Source organism: Callorhinchus milii, unplaced genomic scaffold (assembly GCF_018977255.1).
Source record: "Callorhinchus milii isolate IMCB2004 unplaced genomic scaffold, IMCB_Cmil_1.0 Scaffold2, whole genome shotgun sequence".
Taxonomy (NCBI): Eukaryota; Metazoa; Chordata; class Chondrichthyes; order Chimaeriformes; family Callorhinchidae; genus Callorhinchus; species Callorhinchus milii.
The window spans coordinates 88190321-88214087 of NW_024704743.1; the positions used below are offsets into that span (position 1 = coordinate 88190321).

Consider the following 23767-nt stretch of genomic DNA (forward strand, 5'->3'; position numbering starts at 1 on the left):
TTCAGTTTGTAAGGGATTGATAACATTGGAGAGAAAAGGAAATCCCTATTGGATTGAGTCCTGTTTCTGCAAATAGATGGCACGTTTACCATTGCCCTGTCCACTCTCTGTCTGTACGGTAAAATGGCACAGTACAAGTGCAGAATTTTGTCCCAGGAAAACATGATTAACTATGGGTCAACCTTAGCTGTGGCTGAATCTAATAGTTTAGAGGTTGACTCCGATTCTCCCTAATGGTTTAGAGATCGATTTGTCTGCTTTTTTTTTAAGTAAAGTGCTTCCATAATACCAATCACCCTGAAACACAAACTCAAACATTAGCCTTGTGTTTATACTGTAGCAGGCTGGCTAATCCAATGAACCGAATGATTTTTCAAATTGTGGGTCCAGAGTGAAGTAGCAACTTCCATTTGCCATCATCCTGTCCTCCTGAGTCATGAAGGTCGTGTATTGCTTCTTTAGAAAGGTAGCACCCTATTATGGTAAAGAGGAGTCTACATTAACCACTTACTTGCTTTTGGGGAGGATAAAAATCCAATGAAGTCTTTGAATGAATTTGGAGACTGAGTGCCTTGTACTTCAGGGAGAGAAAACAAAAACAAATTGACCATTTTATGCATTCAATTTGCATATTTACACCCCTACCCTCAAACGATGCTGATTCCCTCCTTTTGAATGAATACTGTAATCTGCTGTAAAAAAAATGTTGTTGTCTGTTGGTGTTCAGAACAGATTTAAGATAAAAACATCTTGTGATAGCTGTTAAGGAGGTCACCGCTGAAATGGTTAATTTACAAGGCACTATTGTTTCTGTGCTATGTAAGATTCAGTTTGATTAATACACAATATAGTGTAACAACCTACATACCATCTTATTTCTGCTCTCTGATAGGTACCTCCCTCTGAATTAATTTTGACATAAAAGAGCTTGAGGTTTGATTTAAAGGCAGTGGGTTTGAGCGCTCTTTTGTTTACAAAAAAAATCCAGACTTTTTAAAATGCTCCTGTTTATTTGAAAAAAGGACGCTGCCTATTTCTGAAGTTTGGATAAATTTAACAAGCCTTTTGACCTCTTCTTTGCAACAATATCCGAGCAGCTTTTGTGCTCCAACATTTGGTATCACTCCCGCAGGCACAGAGCAGATAGCCTGCTGCAGTCTCGCAGCGCTCACCTTGTTTAATATAATGGAATAAAACTACTTTTGGAACCACCTGGTACAGATGAGGCAACCCGAGGGATATGTGCTTGAGGGATTGAGAAACCGAGTGCTAAGAAATGTGAAAGTCTAAGGGGACAACCGGGGGATTGCAGGAAAAAAAACAGCACAGGGACACTCATACATCTTCCTGACAAGCCGAGGTTTGATGGGACATGTACTGCATACTGTTCCATCTGGTGCTTATGATTGCATGGCATATTAGCGTGCTGCAAGTTCATAATGTATTCAGGGCGAGAAACCATCCCCTGCATACCAAGTGAGCCAACCTTCCCAAGACTGCCTTTGAATCCTGATGATCGTGTCTTGCATGTTTCCACCTGCGTTCTACAGGGCTTGATTTTTTTCTTCTTGCGCCACGAGAGACCCACACCCATGCGTCCGCTGAAACCGTGGATCTGCTTATTTATGTAAACACACAAGTTGGATTGTGATCAGACTTAACTGTGGCCTATTAGAGCCATAAACCAATTCTCCCATCCAGCCTCTAATTACAGAGCTAATTACTATCAAACAGCATGAGCTGGGGGATGGGTCACAAGCGCAGACATATTCAGCATTGGTTACAGTGCCATCATCCCCTGCTTTTGGCTCGCTGCGAGATTTTCACTGCTGCTCTCCATGCGTCCATACTGAACAGACTCCAAACCACCATGACATGTTGTATTTGTGTAATACAATGTATTGGTCTTAACTTTCTGCCTGAGTTTAATTTGTATTCCAGCTCATTTTCAATTATCTTCCTATTTTCTCCCCCCCACCCCTCCCACCCCCTTTTTTTGCTAGGTGGCTGCGTTTCTAAACGTTATCCTTCATAACAGAAGCTCCTTTATAATTAAGATGTACTATTGCTTTGCTAAAGCAGACTACATACTTGTCTGTAGTTCAGAGGAATGTGTAGGAGAGAGTGTGGGTAATCTGAAATATTTCAGCAAACATTTGCAAGATTCCTTGAATGTTTGAGAGATTGCACCTAAACTGTAAAATATCTGTTTTGGGAGGATATGACCCACACATCTCTTCGTGCATTTGTGTAAAATCTTGGAAGCTAGGTCCACTGAATTAGTTTCTCATATGAATGAGCACCTTGTTTAAAGCGCAGATTGAATAATTAGTGTGTAGCAGTCATTTAATTTCCTTCATATGGTGTAATATGTTAAGGATTTTCGTACATTGGAAGCTAATAGATGTAGAATTCAACTTGGCAGACATCAGGCCACCTCTTTACATTTTTTTTTAAAAAAAGCTCAACTTTAAGTCACTTTTTCTTAAGCATCACTAATTTATTAGAGCTTGCAGTTCTTCCTATTTACCTTTTTTTTAGAATAAAGATGTTCTGACAAAGTTCCCTCTGCCATTTTTTTAAAAACACGTGTGTGCAGTCTTAAAAAGCAAAAAAATCAGTTGTTTAATATTGCACTTTGAGTCTTACAAACGTGTTGAGTTTATAGAAGAAGAGCAGAAAGTGAAAGCTACATTGCAGCACAATGTTTTCAACGGAGAGAAAAAAAATCTTGCATTACTGTTGCAGAATTTCTGTAATTCCTGAGCTTAAATAGCTTTTTTGGTACACCTATATTGTAAAATGCATTTTTATTAAAAGAATGCATTATTCAGGATGATTGTGATATGCAGAACAAATAGACCCAGTCTACTAATCCTCAAACCAGATTTTCTGAGTTTACATCCAGTCACCACCTCTACTGGACACTTTTGGTTTTGTATATAGATTAGGGCTGGCCCATTACTTCAGCATTATCTCCATCGTGAATTGATTGCACTAAACAGCACTGAATGAGTTGCAGATGGTGGCATTACATTTAATTTGGAGGACCTCTCGGCTCCAGCTCCATCTGATCCAGGGCAGGTTGGCTGTGCATGAAACCTTCTGGCTGACACCAAACTGTCAGTACAGTAGAAGCATGTGTCTGCTGGGCTGGGCAGTCAGTTCTTATCCTCGGTAGAACCGTGCTGCAGATGGAGCTGCTTGGGTTACTATTTTGGACAGCTTTCAAGATTTCATAAGGAAGTTCTGTATTAGGACTAATTGTGTGCGCTAAAGTGTAGAGATACACAGAATTAACATAATTTCAAATTTACAATTACAGCTTATGCTTCAATACTTGTCGAATGCTGTGATATTTAAGCGTGAGGGATACAAGTCTGTTGTATAACAGGGTAATTCTGAGCCTTGTCTCGTTTGTTTTGGAACTGGTTATCTGGACAGTCTTTTTAACAGTACAGCATGAGTGTTAGCAGAATGGAAACCAGATGGGCTAGCAGTTCCCACTGTTATCTCTCAACCATCCCTGGCAAGCTCAGTGCCTCAGCATGTCAGGAATATTTTCCTTTATTTATGAAGCTTGAATTCACTGATCTGTCTGCAATAACATGTGTTTGTTAATTCTGGTTTAGGAATTGAAAAATATTTATTCCATGTGTCTTTAAGAGCTCGAGACACGAGGGAGTGGGCATGGAAAACATGGTACATTGTTGAACCCTTAAATGTGGAAAAGTATCGGGTAACATAATAACATAGAAACAGGAGGAGGCCATTCAGCCCCTTGAGCTTGTTCCACCATTCTATAAGATCATGGCTGATCTGTGCCTCAAGTCCAATTACCTGCCCTTGCCCCATATCCCTTAATACCCTGAGCTGTCCTAAATGATGCTTTAGTTCTAGTCTCTTGCAAACACAATAACTTCTATTTATACAGTGCCTCTTTAGGCAAGATTGAGCACTGAAAACCAACACTGGTTATGAATGGTAATTTTTAAAAAAACTTTTCTTAAGAGAAGCCATCCCGAGATCGGAGACATAAGATACAACATTTTAATAAGATTCATGGCATTTTGTGTTTCATTACCTCAGTAAAGAAAACTTGAGATATTTTACATGAAGCAAATCAATTTAAATCTCTCACTGAATGCAGACATTATTTTAAATAAAAAGAAATAATTTTTTTTAAAAAAAACAATTTTAATTAAAATATGACCTTAATGTGACCTCATGTCTAAGCCGCTGCAATTAATCATTAGCTATGTATTTGAATATTAAGTATGTGCCAATTGCTCTACTTTTAAACTATGGTGAGGGGTGTGACCAATGCATTACTAGAATAAACAGAAATGAAATGTGTTTTACAGCAATTATGGCAATTTAAAAACATACTCAAATTAAATTTTTAATTAGCTACAAGTTGTCTTACATTGCATAAAGAAGTACTACGTTGTATATTTAGTTACAGTCTGGTGGGGGTGTCTAACATTCCCATGTTACATGTGTGTAACACGCATGTGTATTTCCTTATGATGAGAAGTGGGGGCAGATGAGAAGTACCACGTGGTGTATGAATTACATAGCAGAAAGGGCTTTGCCACAGCCACAGTCTTAGTGAGATCTCTGCCACACTCTCATTCCTTCCATAGTTGGAGTCAACAACACAACAGCCTCAGCTACAAGAGAATAGTTGGTTTAATTTAGGACAAGAGGACAGTCCAACATGGACCAAAATAAGTGAAAGATATAAACAATTTCAGAAAGGCTGAGTAAGAAAGCCTGCTGTCTATAAGAACTAATGGAAACCGTAAAAATGTAGATGAAAAGAAGGAATAATAGAGGCACATTTGGAAAATGAGGGGAGGTTTAGAAGAAAAATGAAGATTAAGATATTTATTATAACATTTTCAGGCATGATTCCTGATTTAAATCTTAAGAACAATTACAATTTTATATAGTGCCTTTCACATTGGGAGGATGTCTCAAAGTGCTGCACGCAGCTGATTGGGAGCTTGAGTGGTGGGGGAATGTGCCTGAAAAAACAGTCAAAGAGATAGGTCTTCAGGTAAATTTTGAAGGTGGAGAAGCAAGGGACATGGAGATGGAGCTCAAGAGAGCGGAGACAGAATGGCTAAAAGACCACCCACCAGTGGTTGGGAGAGAAGATGATGATCAGGTGAGGGACATAAAGCAGGCCAGTGTTTGCTGAGTAGAGGAAATATCCAGGTTTGAAGAGTTGTAGGTCACGGAGGTAGGGCAAGACAAAGTCATGCAGACATTTGAAATTGACAATGAAGATCTTCAATTGGATCTGCTGGGTGATGGGAAGCCAGTGGAGTTGAGCAAGGATGGAGGGTTTGGGCTCAACGAGCATGGTGCAGGAGAGGATATGGGTGCAGAGTTTTGGATGGGCTGCAGTTTGTGTAGGGAAGAGCAGGGAGTTTGGGAAGGAGGCCATTGGAATAATTTGACATGATGGAATTAGAGCTTCCAGCCCCAATAATGCTACTTCTCTATATAAGAACATAAGAATTAGGAGCAGGAGTAGGCCATTCGGCCCCTCGAGCCTGCCCCGCCATTTGATAAGATCATGGCTGATCTTCAGGCCTAATTCTAATTACCTGACCTATCCCCATATCCCCTAATCCCTCTATTTTTAAAAATCTATCAGTTTCAGCCTATCTCAGAACTTGCTTTATGGATTTCATTTGGAGAAGCTTTATGCTCTACAGTTCTGTTCATTTAAACTTGTATCTTGAAATTTATATCTTTGTAGATATTTTAAAGCCCCCCCACCCCAAATCATTGTTCTAGTTCAGTGCTGTGGGCTTCTCCCCATAGCACAGGACCAAGTGCTATAACCATTCCTCGTTTCTCTTCTCTGAGCGTTCTCCAATGTGTCTTTTCGAAATGAGGGTACCCAAAACAGCACCGAATATTCCAAATGTGGCCTTTCCAGTGATCTATATGTTTTTAGAATGTTTCACATTGTCTGGAAACCTTCAGTGGATGATTAGTAAAGACACACAAATCATTTTTTACCTGTGCTAATGCGACCCCTTAATTTTGTACATGTTTACTCTGTCGTTTAGTTTGGTCTAATATGCGTTACCTTACATTTTTCTGTTAAAATCCATCTGCCACTCCCAGGCTCATCTGTTTAATTGGTCGCAATCTTCTTGAACACTATTTACCCTCTATATTCACTTGCCCATGTGTGTATGTGTGTGTATATATATATATATGTGTGTGTGTGTGTATGTATATATATATATATATATGGAGTTGCTTTGAATCGGGTTGGTTTCATGGGCTCCTAAACATCTGAATAAAGGTGACTTTTTGTTAGAAACTGGAGGAGAGATCAAAGCATTAATGATGAACATTGAAAGCGTTAACAGAAATAGTATGCGAGAATTAATTATGGTTTATTGTTAAAATAGCTCAGGAGTAAATGAGGCAGAAATATTCATCAGCTATAAATTACTGGATATACTAATCCAGCACGCTGTTGGCCATCAAAATCAGTTTCCCAATCTAGCTTTTTAAACGTAAGCATTGAAAATATCTGTAATCGAACTTGCATTTTACATTAACCTGTAATTCTTTACGTATCCTTTTTAATGTTCATGAGCTGCTACCGGTGTTTATTGTGCAGTGGAATATCACTTAATGTATGTAACCCTCTGTGCCAAAACAAAAGGAAACGGGCAAAGCATCAGGTGTTGTCTGACAGACAATAAGCACATGAATACAAATAGTGCTTGAGTCTCACCTGTGCAGCAGGGCACCAGCTTTTTCTGTCAGGTATGTCATCAGGGGGTTCATTATCATCCGTTTTGATCTTTGCTTAGGGTAATGGCTGAGCACTGAGCTACACTGCTCGGTAGGAGTAGAATGGGGATTCTGCTTGGTGCTAAGGAAGCATCTGCCCACATTTGAACCGAGAACAAAATGATTATCCCTCCACATTACTAATGAAGGGACACCATCTGTGTCATACCTCCTTACGAATATTTTGATCTGGGAATTACTTTAAAAAAAACGCATTTTGTTTCTCGGCGCCACTATACTGGCATCTTAGAAAGGATTTGCTTGTCTGTTTTTCTTGAGCGTAACAGTACTTTCTCTTTGTGTCCCTCACAGATCGCACTGAGAAGCGCTCCACAATGCCAGACTCACCTGCAGATGTAAAGACACAATCCAGGTTGACCCCTCCAACAATGCCACCTCCTCCAACAAACCAAGGAGCACCTCGAACTAACTCATTCACCCCAACAACTTGTAATTAGAAATATTGTACTCTAAGCTATGTCTGCATTTGTTTTATAGTCTTTATTCAGCCTGTCTTCCGTGCATGTAGTGTGTAAAATTAAAGAGTGCATCGTGGCACAGTAGGACCTGGCTGGCAGCACTTTAATAGAGATCGCTCAGGTACACAAGAAGTGCCAAGAGTGTTCCACTCTCAATGTTGGCTTCTGTACGTTGATCTCAGGAATTTCCCATAACTTACGATAACAGTGGTATTAAAAGCTAAAATACTTTGAACTGATTCGTGCCAGGGCTTTTGCTTTATTTATTTGTTTTAATCCGTGCAATACTTTAACCCTGGCGATCTCCCTGGAACTGTTCTGGCAGGTGCCTGGATAAATATAACTTTTCATACTTGGCCCAGTACTGAGGCTGTACACCTGTTTCACTTTAGACTGACAATGCTATTTTCAGATGTTTCCATGCCGAAAGTGTCCTCCCAGCAAAGCCGAGCCCTGCCTGGCTCATTCTGTGCTCGTAGCATATGTGAGAAGTTGGATTCTTGCTTTGGAACTTTCTGCTGCACACGGAACTTGCACTATGCTGCGGGGCATACAGCTGTGGCTAGCCTGGTTGGCATATGGTGGAAGAAATTTTCACTGCTGTTTACAAGGTTAATGCCTCTCAAACTTGTGTTTCTATCACTTTCGTCCGTAATGAGGGATGTGGCCTCTAATATCGTTTCTCTTCCTCCCTCCCTGTTCAGTAACAAATGGCAGCAGTCACTCGCCCACGGCGCTGAATGGAGCCCCGTCTCCACCCAACGGCTTCAGTAATGGGCCCTCTTCGTCCTCCTCTTCCTCACTGGCGAATCAGCAGTTGCCCCCAGCCTGTGGTGCTCGGCAGCTCAGCAAGCTGAAGAGATTTCTAACAACCTTGCAACAGTTCGGCAATGACATTTCGCCAGAAATAGGGGAGAGAGTGCGGACCCTTGTGCTCGGGTTAGTGGTAAGTAGAAAATAAGGGTTTTAAGCTCTCTTGTCATTATCTTTGAGCATTAATGAGTTGTTTTCGAACTGTGGTTGTGTAAAGGCAATTTATTAGTTTCTGGACTCCGTAATATGTCAGTCTTGTAAATCTGCTCTTTCCTCCTCTACTCCCTCTAGTTTTGATCTTATAAAAATGTAAGTGTTGTTCGTATGTAATATTGCACCACTAACATTGAAACATCTTAACATTCGTGACAATAATTCCTGTTGAATGTAGTGACTATTTCTAAGTGAACACGGCTGCCAATTTGCACAGAACAATGTTGCACAAACATCTTCATTAAACTGTGTGCTTCTGAATGCTTTCACCGTCACTTATCAAAAACCTCAGAATGTTCAACCCTGGGCCTAGATCAAACTGTGACCCGCGAAAGGAAAAGTGATTGCCATACTTCTTGCTGCAAGTGAGATTAGAGTTTGCTATTCCCTGAGCAGTTGTTTTATTTATAGATCACACTGTGTGGTCATTAGGTCAGGAGATCAAAGGTCAAAAAGTCCCAAAGTTTACCAATTTGGCACCAGATTGCTTTAGCTGTGTGTGCGTGTACTGTTCTTTTCGGGGTGGGGGTGGGCGGGGGGGGTGAGCACAGAGGTGTAGATGAACCTACGAATCAGTTGGGTACTGTTAGTCTCAGGTGCCTTGCCCTAGTGGTCATTCCCCATTTGTGAACCTAGACTTTAGCGCTCTGCATGCTGTAGTCTGATCCCGTTCTCATAGTTGCACTTTTGGCATGAACAAGAGGCTGTGGTTTCAAAATTGGGACAATGAAAGAGAATAGGAATTCTCTTATGTGTATATATTGTGTATATATAAAAGCAAATGGGTCATGGTGTGTGGAACCGAATTCCAGTCTCGATTGTACAGAAAGAAACTACAAACGATTTAACAAAAAGGAACAAGACCAGTTCCCATCAAATAAAAGGCAGTTTCAGATTTAGAGAAAGATACATGGAAGGAATCGTGTGGGAAATTGAATGGGAGGCTAGATTGACAGATGTTCTACTCCTGCCAGAAATTGTTACTTTGGGGTTGAAAAATATGGTTTGTGATGATTATCTCACTGGATTACTGAAAACGTCCCACTGCTATGGGGGAGTACAATTCCCCCCACAGCCCCCCTTTAAAATAGTTTCTCCCAAATGCCATTTGCTGCAGCTATTGAGCCAGCTGGCAGGGTCTTTGATCTTTTGAGGACGAAAAAATCGCAGCCAGAGTTTGTGCTCCTGATAGCTATCTAGTGACCACTGCTAGAAAGTATGTGTGCGGCTGTGCCTTAACATTTGGTGAGGACAAGATAGGACTTGTATGTGATGTCTCTCTTTTTCCCTCCTCCTCTTTTCTCTCCCTCCCCCCACCGGCTCATGAGTGAATGACCTGCCCAGTCCCTTGGTTGAGGTACTGTAGAGTTGCTTATGCCCAGTATGAGTCGCCACCTTCAGGTCAGGAGGGATGGAAAGAAGAGAGAACAACTTCTGAGTCTGTTTTAAGTCATGAATGACTTCTTCAATGAAAACTATGAGCCCCTAAAAGAACATGGGAATTCTTTATTTGAAGGATACTTTCACAATTTTTTTTGTTAATTAAATATTAGGATTGAAAGTGTACTTGAATATGAACTGCACCATAAGTGACACAAATGATGGAAAATGGACCTTGGGGTGTGAAGTACATTTTGCTCAGAGAACTCCAAGTGTGTTACGTATATTTGTGAGCCCTCAGCTCTGACCTGAGGTCACTTCAGGAATCATTTTGACTTGTATCCCTATGTGAGACAAACTTTGACTGGAGGTACATTTTCAGGTGTTTATGCCACTTACCCACCCCCCTCTCCCCCCGCCACTTTCCATTCAAGGTCTTTTTCAACTCCAAATAGGTAACATTAAAAATGTGACATTATTCCAATTAATCTGGCTGGAATAATTAATGTCTATGAAGCGTTTTCAGACATCCTCCTGTCGTGAAAGGTTTATAATTATACGGACCAGGGGGTTCTGATGTGCAATGCTTGGTATGGGATAAATTATTCTACCAGTGATGTGGAGGTTTGCCGTTGGCCTTGGCTTTCTCATGCTAAAGAGGGGAAACATCAGCCTGGGGCAGCATTTGTAATTTCTTCCCAACAAACCCTTGTGGAAGTGTGGCTGCAAAATGAAGTCAGAAACAAATAATTTTTTTTTGTTTTTATAGTGTCTAATCACATGAAAATGTCTCAAAGCATTTTACACAGGTGCTTTGCCGGCAAATGTAGCTGCCATTTTGCTCACAGCAAGGTCCCACAAACAAAGTAGTGAACAACCAATTAATCTGGAGGATTGTTGGCCAGTATAATGGGAGAAACGGGTGCAAATAACGATTTGGGATCTTTAACATCCACGTCAACAGGTAGATGGGATCTCAGTTTAATGTCTCATCTGAAGAGCTGACATCTCCAGCAATCTCTCCCAGCTGTGCACTGCACTGTCATCTTAGATTGCATAAATTCACATCCTGATTTGAGGCAATAATCTACAATCTTCTCACCCAGAGATGAGAATATTTCTGATTTGAGTAATTCTCTTACCCAATGGTTCAGACTTGGCTGTGATTATGCTGATTGTTGATTATTCTACTATGGTTCACTATCCAAGGTCATGCGTGCAGAATGGTCAATGAGGTATCGGAAAATGCACCCTTTCAACCTCAAGATTCCCTTGCTCAGTGTTCAACCCTTGACCAACAACAACAAATTGCATTTGTACAGCGCCTTTCATGTCCGGAGGATGTCCCAAGGTGCTAGATAGTGAAGGGTTTGTACCTGAGCTGGGAGTTGGACTCAAGGGGTGGATGGCAAGGGGTTGGAGGTGGGAGGATTGACCGAGGCATGTGAAAGAGTGACCAACTCGCCATACTGTGGCTGCAATTGAAGTGGCACTGCAAAGTGACAAGTTGAACAACACTTTTACCCAGTGTTGGGTCTTTATGTTCCTGCTTATTTCGATGAAAGGAATTTCTTAATATGGAGCAAATCATTTTTTGTTTTGATCTCCAGCCTGATCTCTACACAAGGTATTGTATAAATGTAATACTCCACTCTTGGGTCATGTTTTCTATTGTGATTTTGTGAATGACTTTGTCATTTGATTCCCCAAGTATTTTGAGCGTTTGCATTCGAAATAAGTATAGAGGTATTCCAAATGTTTGCGGATAGAAAGTAGGATGTGTATGTCTGCATATAAATTCAAAGCGAGGTAGAGATTTTTGAGGATTGGGAATGTTTTGCCAACTGATTGTTTTAATCTGGCAGGAAGGTTGTCCATGTGCAGCAGTGTCTGTGATTGTGTTTTGGAACTTAAGTAAATAAGTACACAGTGAGTTTGGACTTAATAACCTCCTGACATTTTAGTGGGTGGTGGCAGGATAATTGGAAACACTCACATCTGTAGCACATCTTTAACTCTGAGTGCACTGCTGATCCTCTGACACCCTCTCTGTGGTCCATCCCAGAATTGTCACAAAAAGGCACAAAGCATTAAGAATGCCTTTGACTTTTCATGTGTTTCCTTGGAAACCATACCTTAAAAGTAGATGTAATAAATGCTTGTTCTCCGTAAGGACACAGGACCACAAGCTTACCAGTGCACCACGCAGGCTTCCTGGAGTCATTCTTCGGAGATAAATTTGTGGGCACAGTCCCCACAGCAGGGTGACTGAACATGTCTTTTAAGAAAACATTTTCAGTTTTATCTACTATTTGCAATGGATCCAGCAGCTTAGGTAAAAGACACCTGAATTATTTTTCTCTTGACACGATAGATGCATTTGGTTCCAAAATAAGATATTGCATTAGGTATTCAATTGTCTTAGCCTCCAGAGAGTCTCCCATCGAGCAGAATAAGAGAATGCTTCTTTCTAAAGCCGGTGTCCAATCCTGCTGTTTGCGTCAGCTGCTTATTTGCTAAATTACCTTTTTTTTCTTCTTGCTTATGTTATGCGTTTTTGATGAAGTCTTTCATAATTTAGCTTCTTTGTTGTCCAGAATAACAGAACAGTCCTGTGAAGAGATTGTGATTGTGACTGTGTGGCATGTTGTTATCAGCAGGAATTCTGTGTGATTTCAGTTAACGACCCCTTTCCACCCTGCATAGTTTAGTCACGAGGATAACTGAGTGTTTTGTATACATATATGTCAAATGTTTGAGTAGTTATACTTTGACGCAAATGGATAACATGCAACAGAGGACTTACAAGCATAGAAATTTTATAATATTTAGAATAAATTTAATTGGACATTGTTTCAGAGAACTTGAAATCTGCAGAATTAATTTAGATATTTAAAGTGTGCTTTGTTAACATATCTGCGAACTTACAAGCAAAAGTTCACGTGCAGAAATATTCAGATTGGAAATTTTACCGAATTTAGAATTTTTTTTAAACAAAAACCTTTCTATATGCTAAATTGCATAGTTTTTTTAATTTTCAAATTGTATTTAACAATCAGAATGCTATTTCTACACTCGAGTATCTAGGCTGCCATTTTTGGCTTCAAAAAAAGTTTACCTTGTGTATAAAAAGCAGTGTTGAAATCTTTTCAAAGTATGTCACAGTGTTTAAATAGAAGACCTATGTTTAAAATAAAATCCCTTTTTTTCCTTCAAGCACTGCTAACCGCCTTTCGTAATAGTATTCTAGTGGTGGTGAAATGGTTAAAGCTGCTGGGCATGGAATGGTGAATTCAACTCCTTTGTATATGTATACTTTTGTCACCCCAGGCAGTATATATGGCAGAAAGTAATGGAACTTCTCTATAAGCAAAGCTTTTGTGTTCAAGACTGTTTGCGATGAAGAATGAGCACAAAGAACGCACAGCTATGGTGACTAACAGACACATTTTCCTTTCAGTTTAAGCTCTTCATTCTACNTTTTTTTCCATTTGAACAATTTGTCCACTTTAGAAACATCCAGCAATAATAATACAAAAGTTATGNTTTTTTAACTCAACTCCAGATTGTGGTAGGAAGGTAAACATTTTTACTGTTTAATAATGTTTTACAGAATTCTACCTTGACGATTGAGGAATTTCATTCCAAACTTCAAGAAGCAACTAACTTTCCTCTGCGACCTTTTGTCATACCGTTTCTAAAGGTATTTACAACATTTATTATTCACCTGCAGGTCTTTTAACAAAATGTTCTCTTTGAACAAACTAGGTGGCGTGACTTTAAGGATTAAAATCTGCAGCAAAAAGGCTGTATTTTTTTAAAGGAAGTTTGCATAAGTAGGATTTTATTTTAATCTATTCTCAAGGTCCTTTGCTTGTGTTCTTTGACTCTGAACTTCAGCTGCTGATGCTGTCTCTTAAGCAGTGTATTGAGCTTGTCCAAAAGGTCTGAGATTGTGTGTACCTGTTGCCTTCCACTGCAACGCAAAAGGTCATCTCTCAATTGTCCGCCTTCAAAGAGTTGTCTAAAATTTATATCCCTCCATCGTTCCTAAACTAAACCACTGTGTGTAGTGTGCACACTTTTGTGAGTGGGAGGGGGCTGGCTCATCAGCTACATACCCTCAAACCTACGGACCATCTCTCCCATCAGGGGAAACTGATCACGTAAACCTACAAAATGACCACGGGAAATATGCATCCCGCAAAAGCACTATGACGGATTTTAATAAATGGAACTATTGTTTTTGGCATGGCAGTAGCTGCTGAAGACTCTACCAGATGGAAGCAAACNTTTTTTTTGGCACATTCTATCTCCCTGTCTGTTTCTTTCCTTGTGCGTTGGTATTCTTTTCTAAATGGGGTGGCACGTGGACTCCAGTGATTCTTCCAAATAGCTGACCCTTGGTCTGAATTGGATTTTGGGTTTGGCATTATTTATTCCCCGGTATATCAATTTTCAGTAATGCAGGCAAAGTAGTTTAGATTTGATCCCGTTTATTTTCAAACTTTGTAGATGTATCTTTAAAATACTCTTGTAATAAATGGCATGCATTTGTTACTATTGTTTTACCAATGATGTGTGTAAGAATTGCACCATGCCATCGATTATTTCCTTTGGGAATGCAGGTTTACTGATTCCTACCATAGAAACTGTTCCCTTCAGGGTCAGCTTGGCGGTGGAAAAAGCCAAAGAATTATGCAAGGACACTTGCAGACTTTATTTTCCCCCTCACTGCTGTACACCATATGGTTACCATATCATTGAATTGGGGGGAAGGGAGGGGGTTGCTGGAATCAAAGATGCAACTTTTTTTTCTAATTTTAGTGCTTTTCCTCAAAGGAGACATTAATGACAAAAACCATATGGTTGTGGGAACGTGGTCCTTAATAACTCCCTTCAATCCCAGCTGTAACAATATGCATTAAAATCTTGTTTTCATTAGGCTAATGTAACTCACAGACTTTTGATTCTATTTCATGTTACGGAGAATCATTTGCAGGAAAGATATTAGACACCATTATAATTGCCTTCTCTCGTACTCCCGCCTTTTCTCTGCTCTTGCCTCCCCTCCCACCCCCCATAAAATATTTGAATTGTCTCACATTTTCACTCTTTGTAGCACATGAGTGGCTATTGAAAAATTAACACTTTGAGTACTGAAATTCAGTGGCAGCTTCAATCAATGTTTTCTATTGATTTCATGGTGATTTAAAAGGTTGTCTAGCTGGAGAAATGAGCTTCAGTATTTACCTCAGGAGTCCCAGTACCTGTTCTGTGATTTTTTTTCATACATTGACTCTAATGGCTCAAGTTTGAATACTTTTATTCAGCTTCCCAGTGTATGCAAAATAACCCTTTATGCATTAGCAAAGGCAAAACCTAGCAGAGGTTTTGTTTGGTACAGCGGGAGTTAAGAACAGAGGGTTAAATATAAAGCACATAAACGTGTGTTTCACGCCACACACAAACCTTCAAATGTTCATGTGCACCTCTGAATAACAACAACAACAAATAGAGAAACATTTAAAGGAAAACCTGTAGAAAAGGTGGAACCGTTTTGTGTATTTTGGAAGTCGTGTTAATGAAATCTCTATCAGTTTTCTGAATCCTCTTCTTGCCGCTCTTTCTTCTCCTCCACTCTCCCACCCTCCCACCCCTACAGGATAGCTAGGAGTGAAGAAGATATGGAACAAGTTGACAATTGCCAAATAAAAATCTTCAAGTTTTTATGTTCAATCCAGGGCCTGATGCCTTGTTTTTATTTGAAAGTAAAATTTCTATCTCTATTTGTTCAGATGGTTGTTGAAAAAAAATTGGGGGAGGTAGTTGTGGAGTGGAGAGAAAAGGAGGTTGGAAGAGGTGCAGCATGAGCTGTGCTCTAAACCAGGAGGCTCAAGGAGACGAGATGGGGACTGAAATCTGTAGGAATTGAGCGATGGAATCTAATAAGTGGGGCTGGGGTGAGGGAATGAGGGTTGAAAGCCATTGTATTTGACGCTCAACCCAGTGAGTCCAAAGCTCAATTCCCAGCCTTGATGGATATTCAAACACAATTGCTGTCATTGCATTTGTCTGCCCAGACCCACCACACTGGATGGAATATTTTTGCAGTGGAAGAGAGTTTTATCTTTTGGGCGATGAGTGCAGGGCAATCCCCAGAGTGTGCAGGCGCACACCTCCTATTGGCATCAGTAGCGATTCAGGCTCTAGCTGTTCCATCTTCCCAGTTGGAGGGAGGATGCACGGCAGTTCTGTGAACAGGAGGAATGTTTTTAACAACACGAGTTGGTCCAAGAATAAGTGTCAAATGTGCCTCTCGGGAAATAAAATAGAATGTGGAATTGGTACAATAGTGAATCCAGTTTGCAGCTTGAAATCTGCCAATGAATAGTAATTCTGCTTCTTATTGGCTCACTCATTATGCCCAAATATCTGTATACATGATGTCCCAACGTATGAGCAGTTATCTTAATTGATTCTCTAAAACCATCCTTTTATGTGTTTTTCTTTGGTCTCCTGACGATTCCAGCAACTTGAGGTTCAGCAGTGTTTTAGGAGCAGTTTTTTTTTGAAACTCAACTTTATTTTTATTAACTGCAAGCAAGAAAAGATTAGTAAATATTCAACAATGCGATGATTGCTTCAGGTTAATCTTGTGACATTCCTTTGTAGGTTGCAGCCTCTGCAATATTTCTTTCATTTTTTTGCACATAGGATGTACCATCTACCAGCAGCAGTCAATGCTCACAGTGCAAATTCACTGATGATACAGTTTGAGCAATTTAGATAATAATAATAATAATCCTTGCATTTGATATAGCGCTTTTCACGTCAGGAGGACGTCCCAAAGCGCTTCACAGAACACACTGTAAAGTGAATTGACTGTATATTTGTGGGCGAACGCGGCAGCCAATTGCGCACAGCAATGTCCCACAAACAGTCATAGATTGAAAATGACCAATTTATTATTGTTTTTGGTTTTGGAGGGATTATTATTAGGCGTGTGGAGTAAGGAAACTTGCCCAAGGTTTCGCCCTGTCTGGAATTGAACCCAGGTCTCTCGCTTGCAAAGCGAGTGCTCTAACCACTGAGCTACAGGATAGATAGAATATCTTTTATTCTAAACCTATCAATGGTCATCATTTCTTTTTGACCAATAAAGCTTTGATTTTATGTAATTCCAACAGCTGACCGTGGGGCACCAGTGTCTATTGAGGAGCACTGAAATGTACTGCATTTCCTTTCTTTTTGTTTGCCTCTAAATCAGTGGATAAAGCACTCGCCTCACAAGTGAGAGACCTGGGTTTGATTCCTGGCAGGGCGAAATGTTGGGCAAGTTTCCTTACTCCACATACCTCTGTTTACCTAGCAGTAAGTAGGAACCCGGTTGTTAGTTAATTGGCAGATCGCTTTTCCAGGGGTAACAATTCCTTCAAAAAAAAATAAAAAATGGGTCACTCAATCCACGACTGCTTGTGGGACACTACTGTCCACAATTGGCTGCTGAGTTTTCCCCACAAAATATATAGTCAATTCACTTTATATTCTGTGAAGGGCTTTGAGATGTCTCAATGACGTAAGGTTCCTTTGCTCTTTGATGAGGTAATCATTGCTCTGTGTAACTTCCTGCAAATGCTCACCATGTCACCTCTTCCCCACCCCCACTTTGCTTTTCAAGGGCCATGTGAACCTTTGTGTTCCTGCTAGACTGCTGTTAGGGGCTAAATCCAAACCTGTTAACGGAAACTAATATACAGTGTTCGCTACAAAATGGCAATCTTTTCACTATTTGTTTCCAATAAAACTTTCATTGATAAATGCCAAGGTGTCTCCAGCTCCAGAACTCTGCTGTGGATTCTCAAAGTCACTTGCCCACAATGGGATCAGTGGCTATTGTCCCCATCCTTCTGAGAAGCCCATGGAACAACATAGCTTTTCAGATGCAGCGAATAACATAATTCTTACATTTGGTTACATTTGTCTGAAAGCACTTCACGGGATTTACTGTGAATTGGAATGACTGTAGTTGCCTACAGATGCACAGTTGAGGTAGCACAATCGCTCACAGCTATGTCTGCAAACAGCCATGAAACGAGTGACCAATTTTATTTTGGGCGGAATTGTTGGCCAGGGCATAACAAATAACTCACAGTGTTGTCAGGGCCACTTTTGTTATTTGCTTATTCATTCGTCTATGAGGTCAGACAGGGCCTGGCAGTGCTCCCTGTGTGGCTGTGCTGACTGCAGTCTTGTTCTGTGTCATTCTTCTCGCAGGCCAACCTGCCCCTACTGCAGAGGGAGCTGCTCCACTGCGCGCGCTTGGCCAAGCAGAACCCGGCCCAGTACCTCGCACAACACGAGCAGCTGCTGCTCGATGCCAGCACCACCTCACCCGTCGACTCCTCCGAGCTGCTGCTTGATGTGAATGAAAATGGGAAAAGGCGAACTCCAGACAGGTGAGACAAATGGCAGCAATTTATCAACAGAATGGTTTCTCTTAGACCAGAAATGTATCTGATGCACAGATGCATCAAGGGGGCAAAAAAACATGAGACGGAATGCTGAGTTGCGCTTTTCCTTCCTTAAATTGCAACAGCTTGTTGTCAAGCCAAAGAAATTAATTCTGAGTCTGGAAGATTTTTTTCCTCCTTTTTTATTTCCCCCCCCCCCACAACCCCCTTCTTTGTTGAATTAATTAATTAAGATACAGCACTGTGTTTTAATCCTGTCTTCTAATCTCTTTGTGATGGCAGGAGATGAGTAACTAAGAAAATGCTGGTTTCAGGGAAACGACTGATAGCATAGCTATCAGTTTTGCTGCTTTTCTTCCTGCATATGGTCAGCCACGGATGAGCAGCTACAGTGAGGTTCTGAGTCCATTAAAATGGATCATTAAAATGATCAATCTGTTTCTGCAATATCATCGGGATGCATCAGTCATTGTACCAAAACAAAACGTGACATTGGTGTAGATGAGGAAGCGTAGCATTGTCTTGGAAATGGCAAAGGTGTACAAACAAAGGAATGGCTTAACTGGTGATGGTTTGGGCTATTGCATTGTGCTGTCCGCACCACTATCAATGACTTCTCTTTAATCTTCTTCTGCACACGTGTAGAACCAAAGAGAATGGCTACGATCGTGAGCCTTTGCACTCAGAGCATCCCAGCAAGCGGCCATGCACTATAAGCCCCAGCCAGCGGTTTAGTCCAAATAACGGGCTATCCTACCAGCCCAACGGCCTGCCTCACCCAACACCACCCCCACCTCAGCACTACCGTCTGGATGATATGGCCATGGCTCACCACTACAGGGATTCATACAGGCATCCCAACCACAGGGACCTCAGGGACAGGAACAGACCTCTCGGTAAGTGTTTGTGGTGGGTCTTTGTCACCGCACACAAAAACATACTAAACAAACCAGTCCATTCTCATGATTTATTGTCTGCTGAACCACCAAAGGCACAATAATGTACTAGATATCTAAAAGGAAGAGTCATTTGAGATGATCTATGTTTATTATTACTAGCGAACATTGCAAGTGCAATGGGGCAAGGCTTGCCTATAGACATTTCTGGTAAACTGGTGTGTCTGCTGAAGGATGAAAGTGTCACTTTTATGTCAGTGATGAGAATTGCAGGGAAGGTGATGAGTTACTTGATGGATAATGTGAAAAAATGGCAGGTTTTCCGGGAGAATAGCTTTGGAAGTCTGAAATTATTTTCCCCTGTTGGCAGGGATGCATGGCACCCGTCAAGAAGAAGTGATTGATCATAGACTAACGGATAGGGAATGGGCAGAGGAGTGGAAACACCTTGATCATGTAAGAAAATAAATCAATCTACTGAAAAGCTAGCCTGAAGGAAAATGATCACAATTTCCCATCTAAAGTTATTTGAATTGATTCATTTTACTCTTTCAGAGTTGTACAATTTTAATTTCAGTCTTGCATAAATACTTGAATATTAAAAATTATTTAATTATACCATAGCTTTTTTTTGCTTGCCATTTTTAATTTTACTATTATTAAAGTACATATTTATTTTTGTCATCTTACTTGTTAAAGCTGTTAAATCTTCACTACATTTTAGATTCCCTTATTTCAATCTTCATTTTACGACAGATCAGTTTCTGTTCTTGAAGTAGTTAGGAGAATATCCCTGTTTGGTAACTATCTTACAAATCTTTGATTTGTAACGACCAGCCTATGCAGATGGATTTATGCAGTTGTGCTGTATAATGGCTTATTGACAATATTGTAATGTGTTCATTTCAGCTTTTGAACTGCATCATGGACATGGTAGAGAAGACAAGGCGGTCGCTCACTGTCCTTCGGAGATGTCAGGAAGCTGACCGTGAGGAGCTTAATTACTGGATCAGGCGGTACAGTGATGCAGAGGATTTAAAAAAAGGTAGCGGCAGCAGCAGCCATTCCAGACAACAGAGTCCTGTGAATACAGATCCTGTCCAACTAGGTACTGGTCATTAGCTACAGTACAGTAACCTATTCATATTATGTGAGCAAGATATTGCCTCCAATGCTCTTCTTTGTTAAATCTGGTGTCAATTTCTCACCAGCATGTAAATGGGCCACCATATGAATATGGCTTGTAGGAAGATCCATGTGTGAACACGTTTTCAGACAGTGGATTGACTTTGTTTCGGCTCCAGATAAACAGGCCAGGACCTGAGGGACTACGTTACTTCATGAGGTCACAGTGAGGTTGGACCTGCTTTCAGCTACGACTGTAATACTTGATGGCACGGTCCAACTTTCCTCCTCTACCAAGCCCCTCTCCACCCAGGTCTAGCAGACTCGCACTGGCAAATATGTGGGGCCAGCTGAAGCTGTATGCAGATGCCAGGCTTCCCAATTTGCTCAGAATCTGAGAATCCCATGACACACATGCAGGTGCACAATGTACCCCGAAATGTGCAGTTGTGCTCTGTCGACTTTCAGAGTTAACCAGAAACATCAGTGCTGTGGGTGAACGTAACCTTACTGACACGTTCCTCACTCAGTCCAGCACCATGAATTCAATAGCAGTATAATGTGGTCTGTGCTCATTTCTGCATTGTGACTCTCAGTACCTTTGATTGGAAGATGTATAAATTCTATGACCCTGAACACCATGTGCTGAAGGGAGATACCGACTGAGAAGCATTTATGGCATTACTAAGAAACTGTTGTATTCACAACTCTTTTTTTCCAGATTCCCATCGGGATTTCCTACACAGGCCGTCTGGATACATGCCAGAGGAAATATGGAAAAAAGCCGGTAAATGTTCTAAGTTAGAAAATGGGGGCGAGGGGCTGTGAATCATAGTGAATCACATTGCATCATAGAAGGAGGCCATTCGGCCTATTGAGCCCAGCATCTTACTTTGTCTCTTTTCAATTGTCTTCTCGGAAACTACTTGAAACCCTGTAATGCTCTGATATAAAACCTCCCAATTAACTCTTCCTGTGACAACCCTGAACTCATGCCCCTTGCTAATGAATCCAGTACACATCTGTTATGGATCCAAATAACAGGAGGAGTATAATTAATTTTTACTCATTTATTTGACCTCTACGTATATAAACAGGCTGTCATCCTGCACTTTTGGAGGTGGGGATGGTGGGGGAGGGGTTGGGGAGAGAATTACCTGGATCTTATATATCATGTGTGACGTCAGTAAAGCGATCTTCCTCTGCTCTGCTGATTAATAGTCCTACTCCAGGCCCTACTGGTGCCCTTTTTGTGACCTGAACTTTCACGTCTCACACAGAGGAAATTTTGGTGAATAATTGTAGAGCTGTTCCAATTGTAGTGTTTACTGCTTCAGATCCAGGTGTTTGCACCAGGTGGTAGAGTTTTTCGGATAAGGAGCTGGATTCATATACATTTTGCTCCTAAACTTCATTGTACAGGACCGAGGAGAGGGCTCCCAAGCCCACGCACGAAGCTCTGCTAATGATTGTTCGATTGCAGTGTCATGAAGCATGACCAGCTCTTTAATAACATGAAAAATGTTTCTTTAAAAGTTTTTAGTCAGTCAATTGGACTTTCATGGAACCATTTTTGAGTGAGTGCTGAATGCATTCACACCATATGTACTGCCGTGATGTGATGATATCTGGCCTAATTTTCAACATTTCTATTTCTGTCCTGAAAATGTCCTTATGATACAACTTCCTCGAAAGTAGTCTCGACACCTCCAGTGCAAACCACTTTCACCTGACAAACAATTAATACTGAGTCTTTGCATGGTAGCTTAGCTATTTTCAGCATGAAAATTGTATAAAGTGGGCATAAGTCTGGAAGCTACTTCCACTGGGGCATATGCCATTGTGGCAATTATTAGATGGGAACTTTTGACGCATGGTCAGTCTGTTTAGGACCTGAAGTGAGTGTGTCAACTGATAGCACAACTTCAGTTCATCATACCAACAGTTCACTGTATCTGTAGTTTTATGTAACAGTCTGGCTCAGTAGGTAGCTTTTGTCTCTGAGTCTCTGAGTCTGAAGGCTGTGGGTTCAAACCCCACGTCGGGATTTTGAACCAACATTGTCAATCATGACTTTCAAGGGATGTGCTGCATTGCCGGAGGTGGCATCCGTTAGATGAGACATTAAAACAAGGTTCAATCTGCCTGTTCAGCTGGATGTTAAAGATCCTATAGCATTATTCCAAAAGAGAAGGGAATTTATCCCAGTATCTTGGCCAGAATGCCCCAAATAAAATTGGTCACTCACTCCATGGATATTTGTGGGATGTTAGTGCATACAAATTGGCTGCTATGTTTTGCTCACAAAATACAGTCATATTACTTTACAGTATATCCTGTGAAGCACTTTGAAGTATCTTGATGAAGTGATATGGTGCTATATCAAATGCAAGAATTTTATTATTGCACAAAGCTATTATTTTTCACATGCATATTTCAAGTATCCCTATTTTAGAATATTTGTTTTTACTGACTCTTCTCAGCTCAAGAAACATTTTCATATTTGTCTTAGTGTTTTTAAATTATGCATGTTTTTACACAGGTTAAACCAGGACCTGAATAGCTGGTTGAACTAATTTATTTTGTTTTTGGGCAAAGCGTTAATTCAAAAAGTAAAGCATTAATTATAATAATAAATAATTCTTGCATTTAATATAGGGCCTTTCAGTTAGGAAAATGTCTTGAAGTGCTTCACAGGATTTACTGTAAAATGTTATGACTGTATTTTGAGGGTGAATGTGGCAGCCAATTTGCACACAGCAATGACCCACAAACAGCAATTTTATTTGGGGAGTGTTGTCCAGGACACCGGAAGAAAATCCCATACATTTTCAAATAATGCCATGGGATCTTTGACATCCACCTGAATAGGCAGACAACCTCGGTTTAACAACAACAACAAAATTATATTTATAGAGCACCTTTCACGTCGTTATTAATCGTTATTCCCCAGTTTCCCAATGGGTAAAACAAAGGCAGGTACAATCAATCGATCTTATAATGGAACAATCCTACCGTAGATGGTTCACGCTCAGCACTGTGTCTTTACAGTTCCAAAGCGCTGAACAGTCAGGTATCGGGGCCCGAGCATGGGAGAGGGGTGGTATAGCGGTGAGGGAAGGCAGAGAGGTGGGAGGGAGACCAAAGGCACAGTCAAAGAGAAGTCTTGAGACCGGCCTTGAAGGAAGCAAGGGAAGAAGCGAGGTGAAAGGACTGTTTTAACATCTGATTTGAAGGACAGCACCTCAGCCAATGCAGCTCATGCCCAACACTGCACTGGAGTATCAGCCTGGACTATGAGTTCCAAGTCCCGACATGGGGCATAAACCCACAACCTTCTGCCTCAGAGGTGGGAATGCTACCAACTGAGCCACGTCGAAGCCTAAATTGAAAAAAATTATAGCTTTGGTTCACAAAGCTAGAACTTTTTCGTGTTTTGGTCGCAGCACCAATGTTCCTTTTTTTTTAAAAAAAAGGGCTGTAGCCTGAGGATTGTCCCTATCTACAACAGCCTTCAAAAGGAAAGGTAAATGCTTATTTGCAATTTGCAAGAATT

The 23767-nt window shown here is 40.7% G+C and overlaps 1 protein-coding gene across 11 annotated transcripts in view; it reads left to right on the top strand.

Annotated features, from left to right (window-relative positions):
* Positions 1-23767, top strand: part of runx1t1 (RUNX1 partner transcriptional co-repressor 1) — a 56872-nt gene that overhangs the window by 21556 nt on the left and 11549 nt on the right. For 7 of the 11 annotated variants that reach the window (XM_007902700.2, XM_007902701.2, XM_007902707.2 and 4 more), the window contains exons 2-9: positions 7144-7281; positions 8015-8256; positions 13330-13419; positions 17994-18175; positions 18836-19086; positions 19457-19542; positions 19996-20194; positions 20933-20998. In XM_007902700.2, coding sequence (XP_007900891.1) covers positions 7144-7281; positions 8015-8256; positions 13330-13419; positions 17994-18175; positions 18836-19086; positions 19457-19542; positions 19996-20194; positions 20933-20998 — 1254 coding nt within the window. Of the gene's footprint in view, positions 1-4473; positions 5174-6774; positions 6805-7143; positions 7282-8014; positions 8257-13329; positions 13420-17993; positions 18176-18835; positions 19087-19456; positions 19543-19995; positions 20195-20932; positions 20999-23767 lie in introns of those variants that run through there. The other 4 variants (XM_007902711.2, XM_007902714.2, XM_007902708.2 and 1 more) reach the window with 3 other exon arrangements.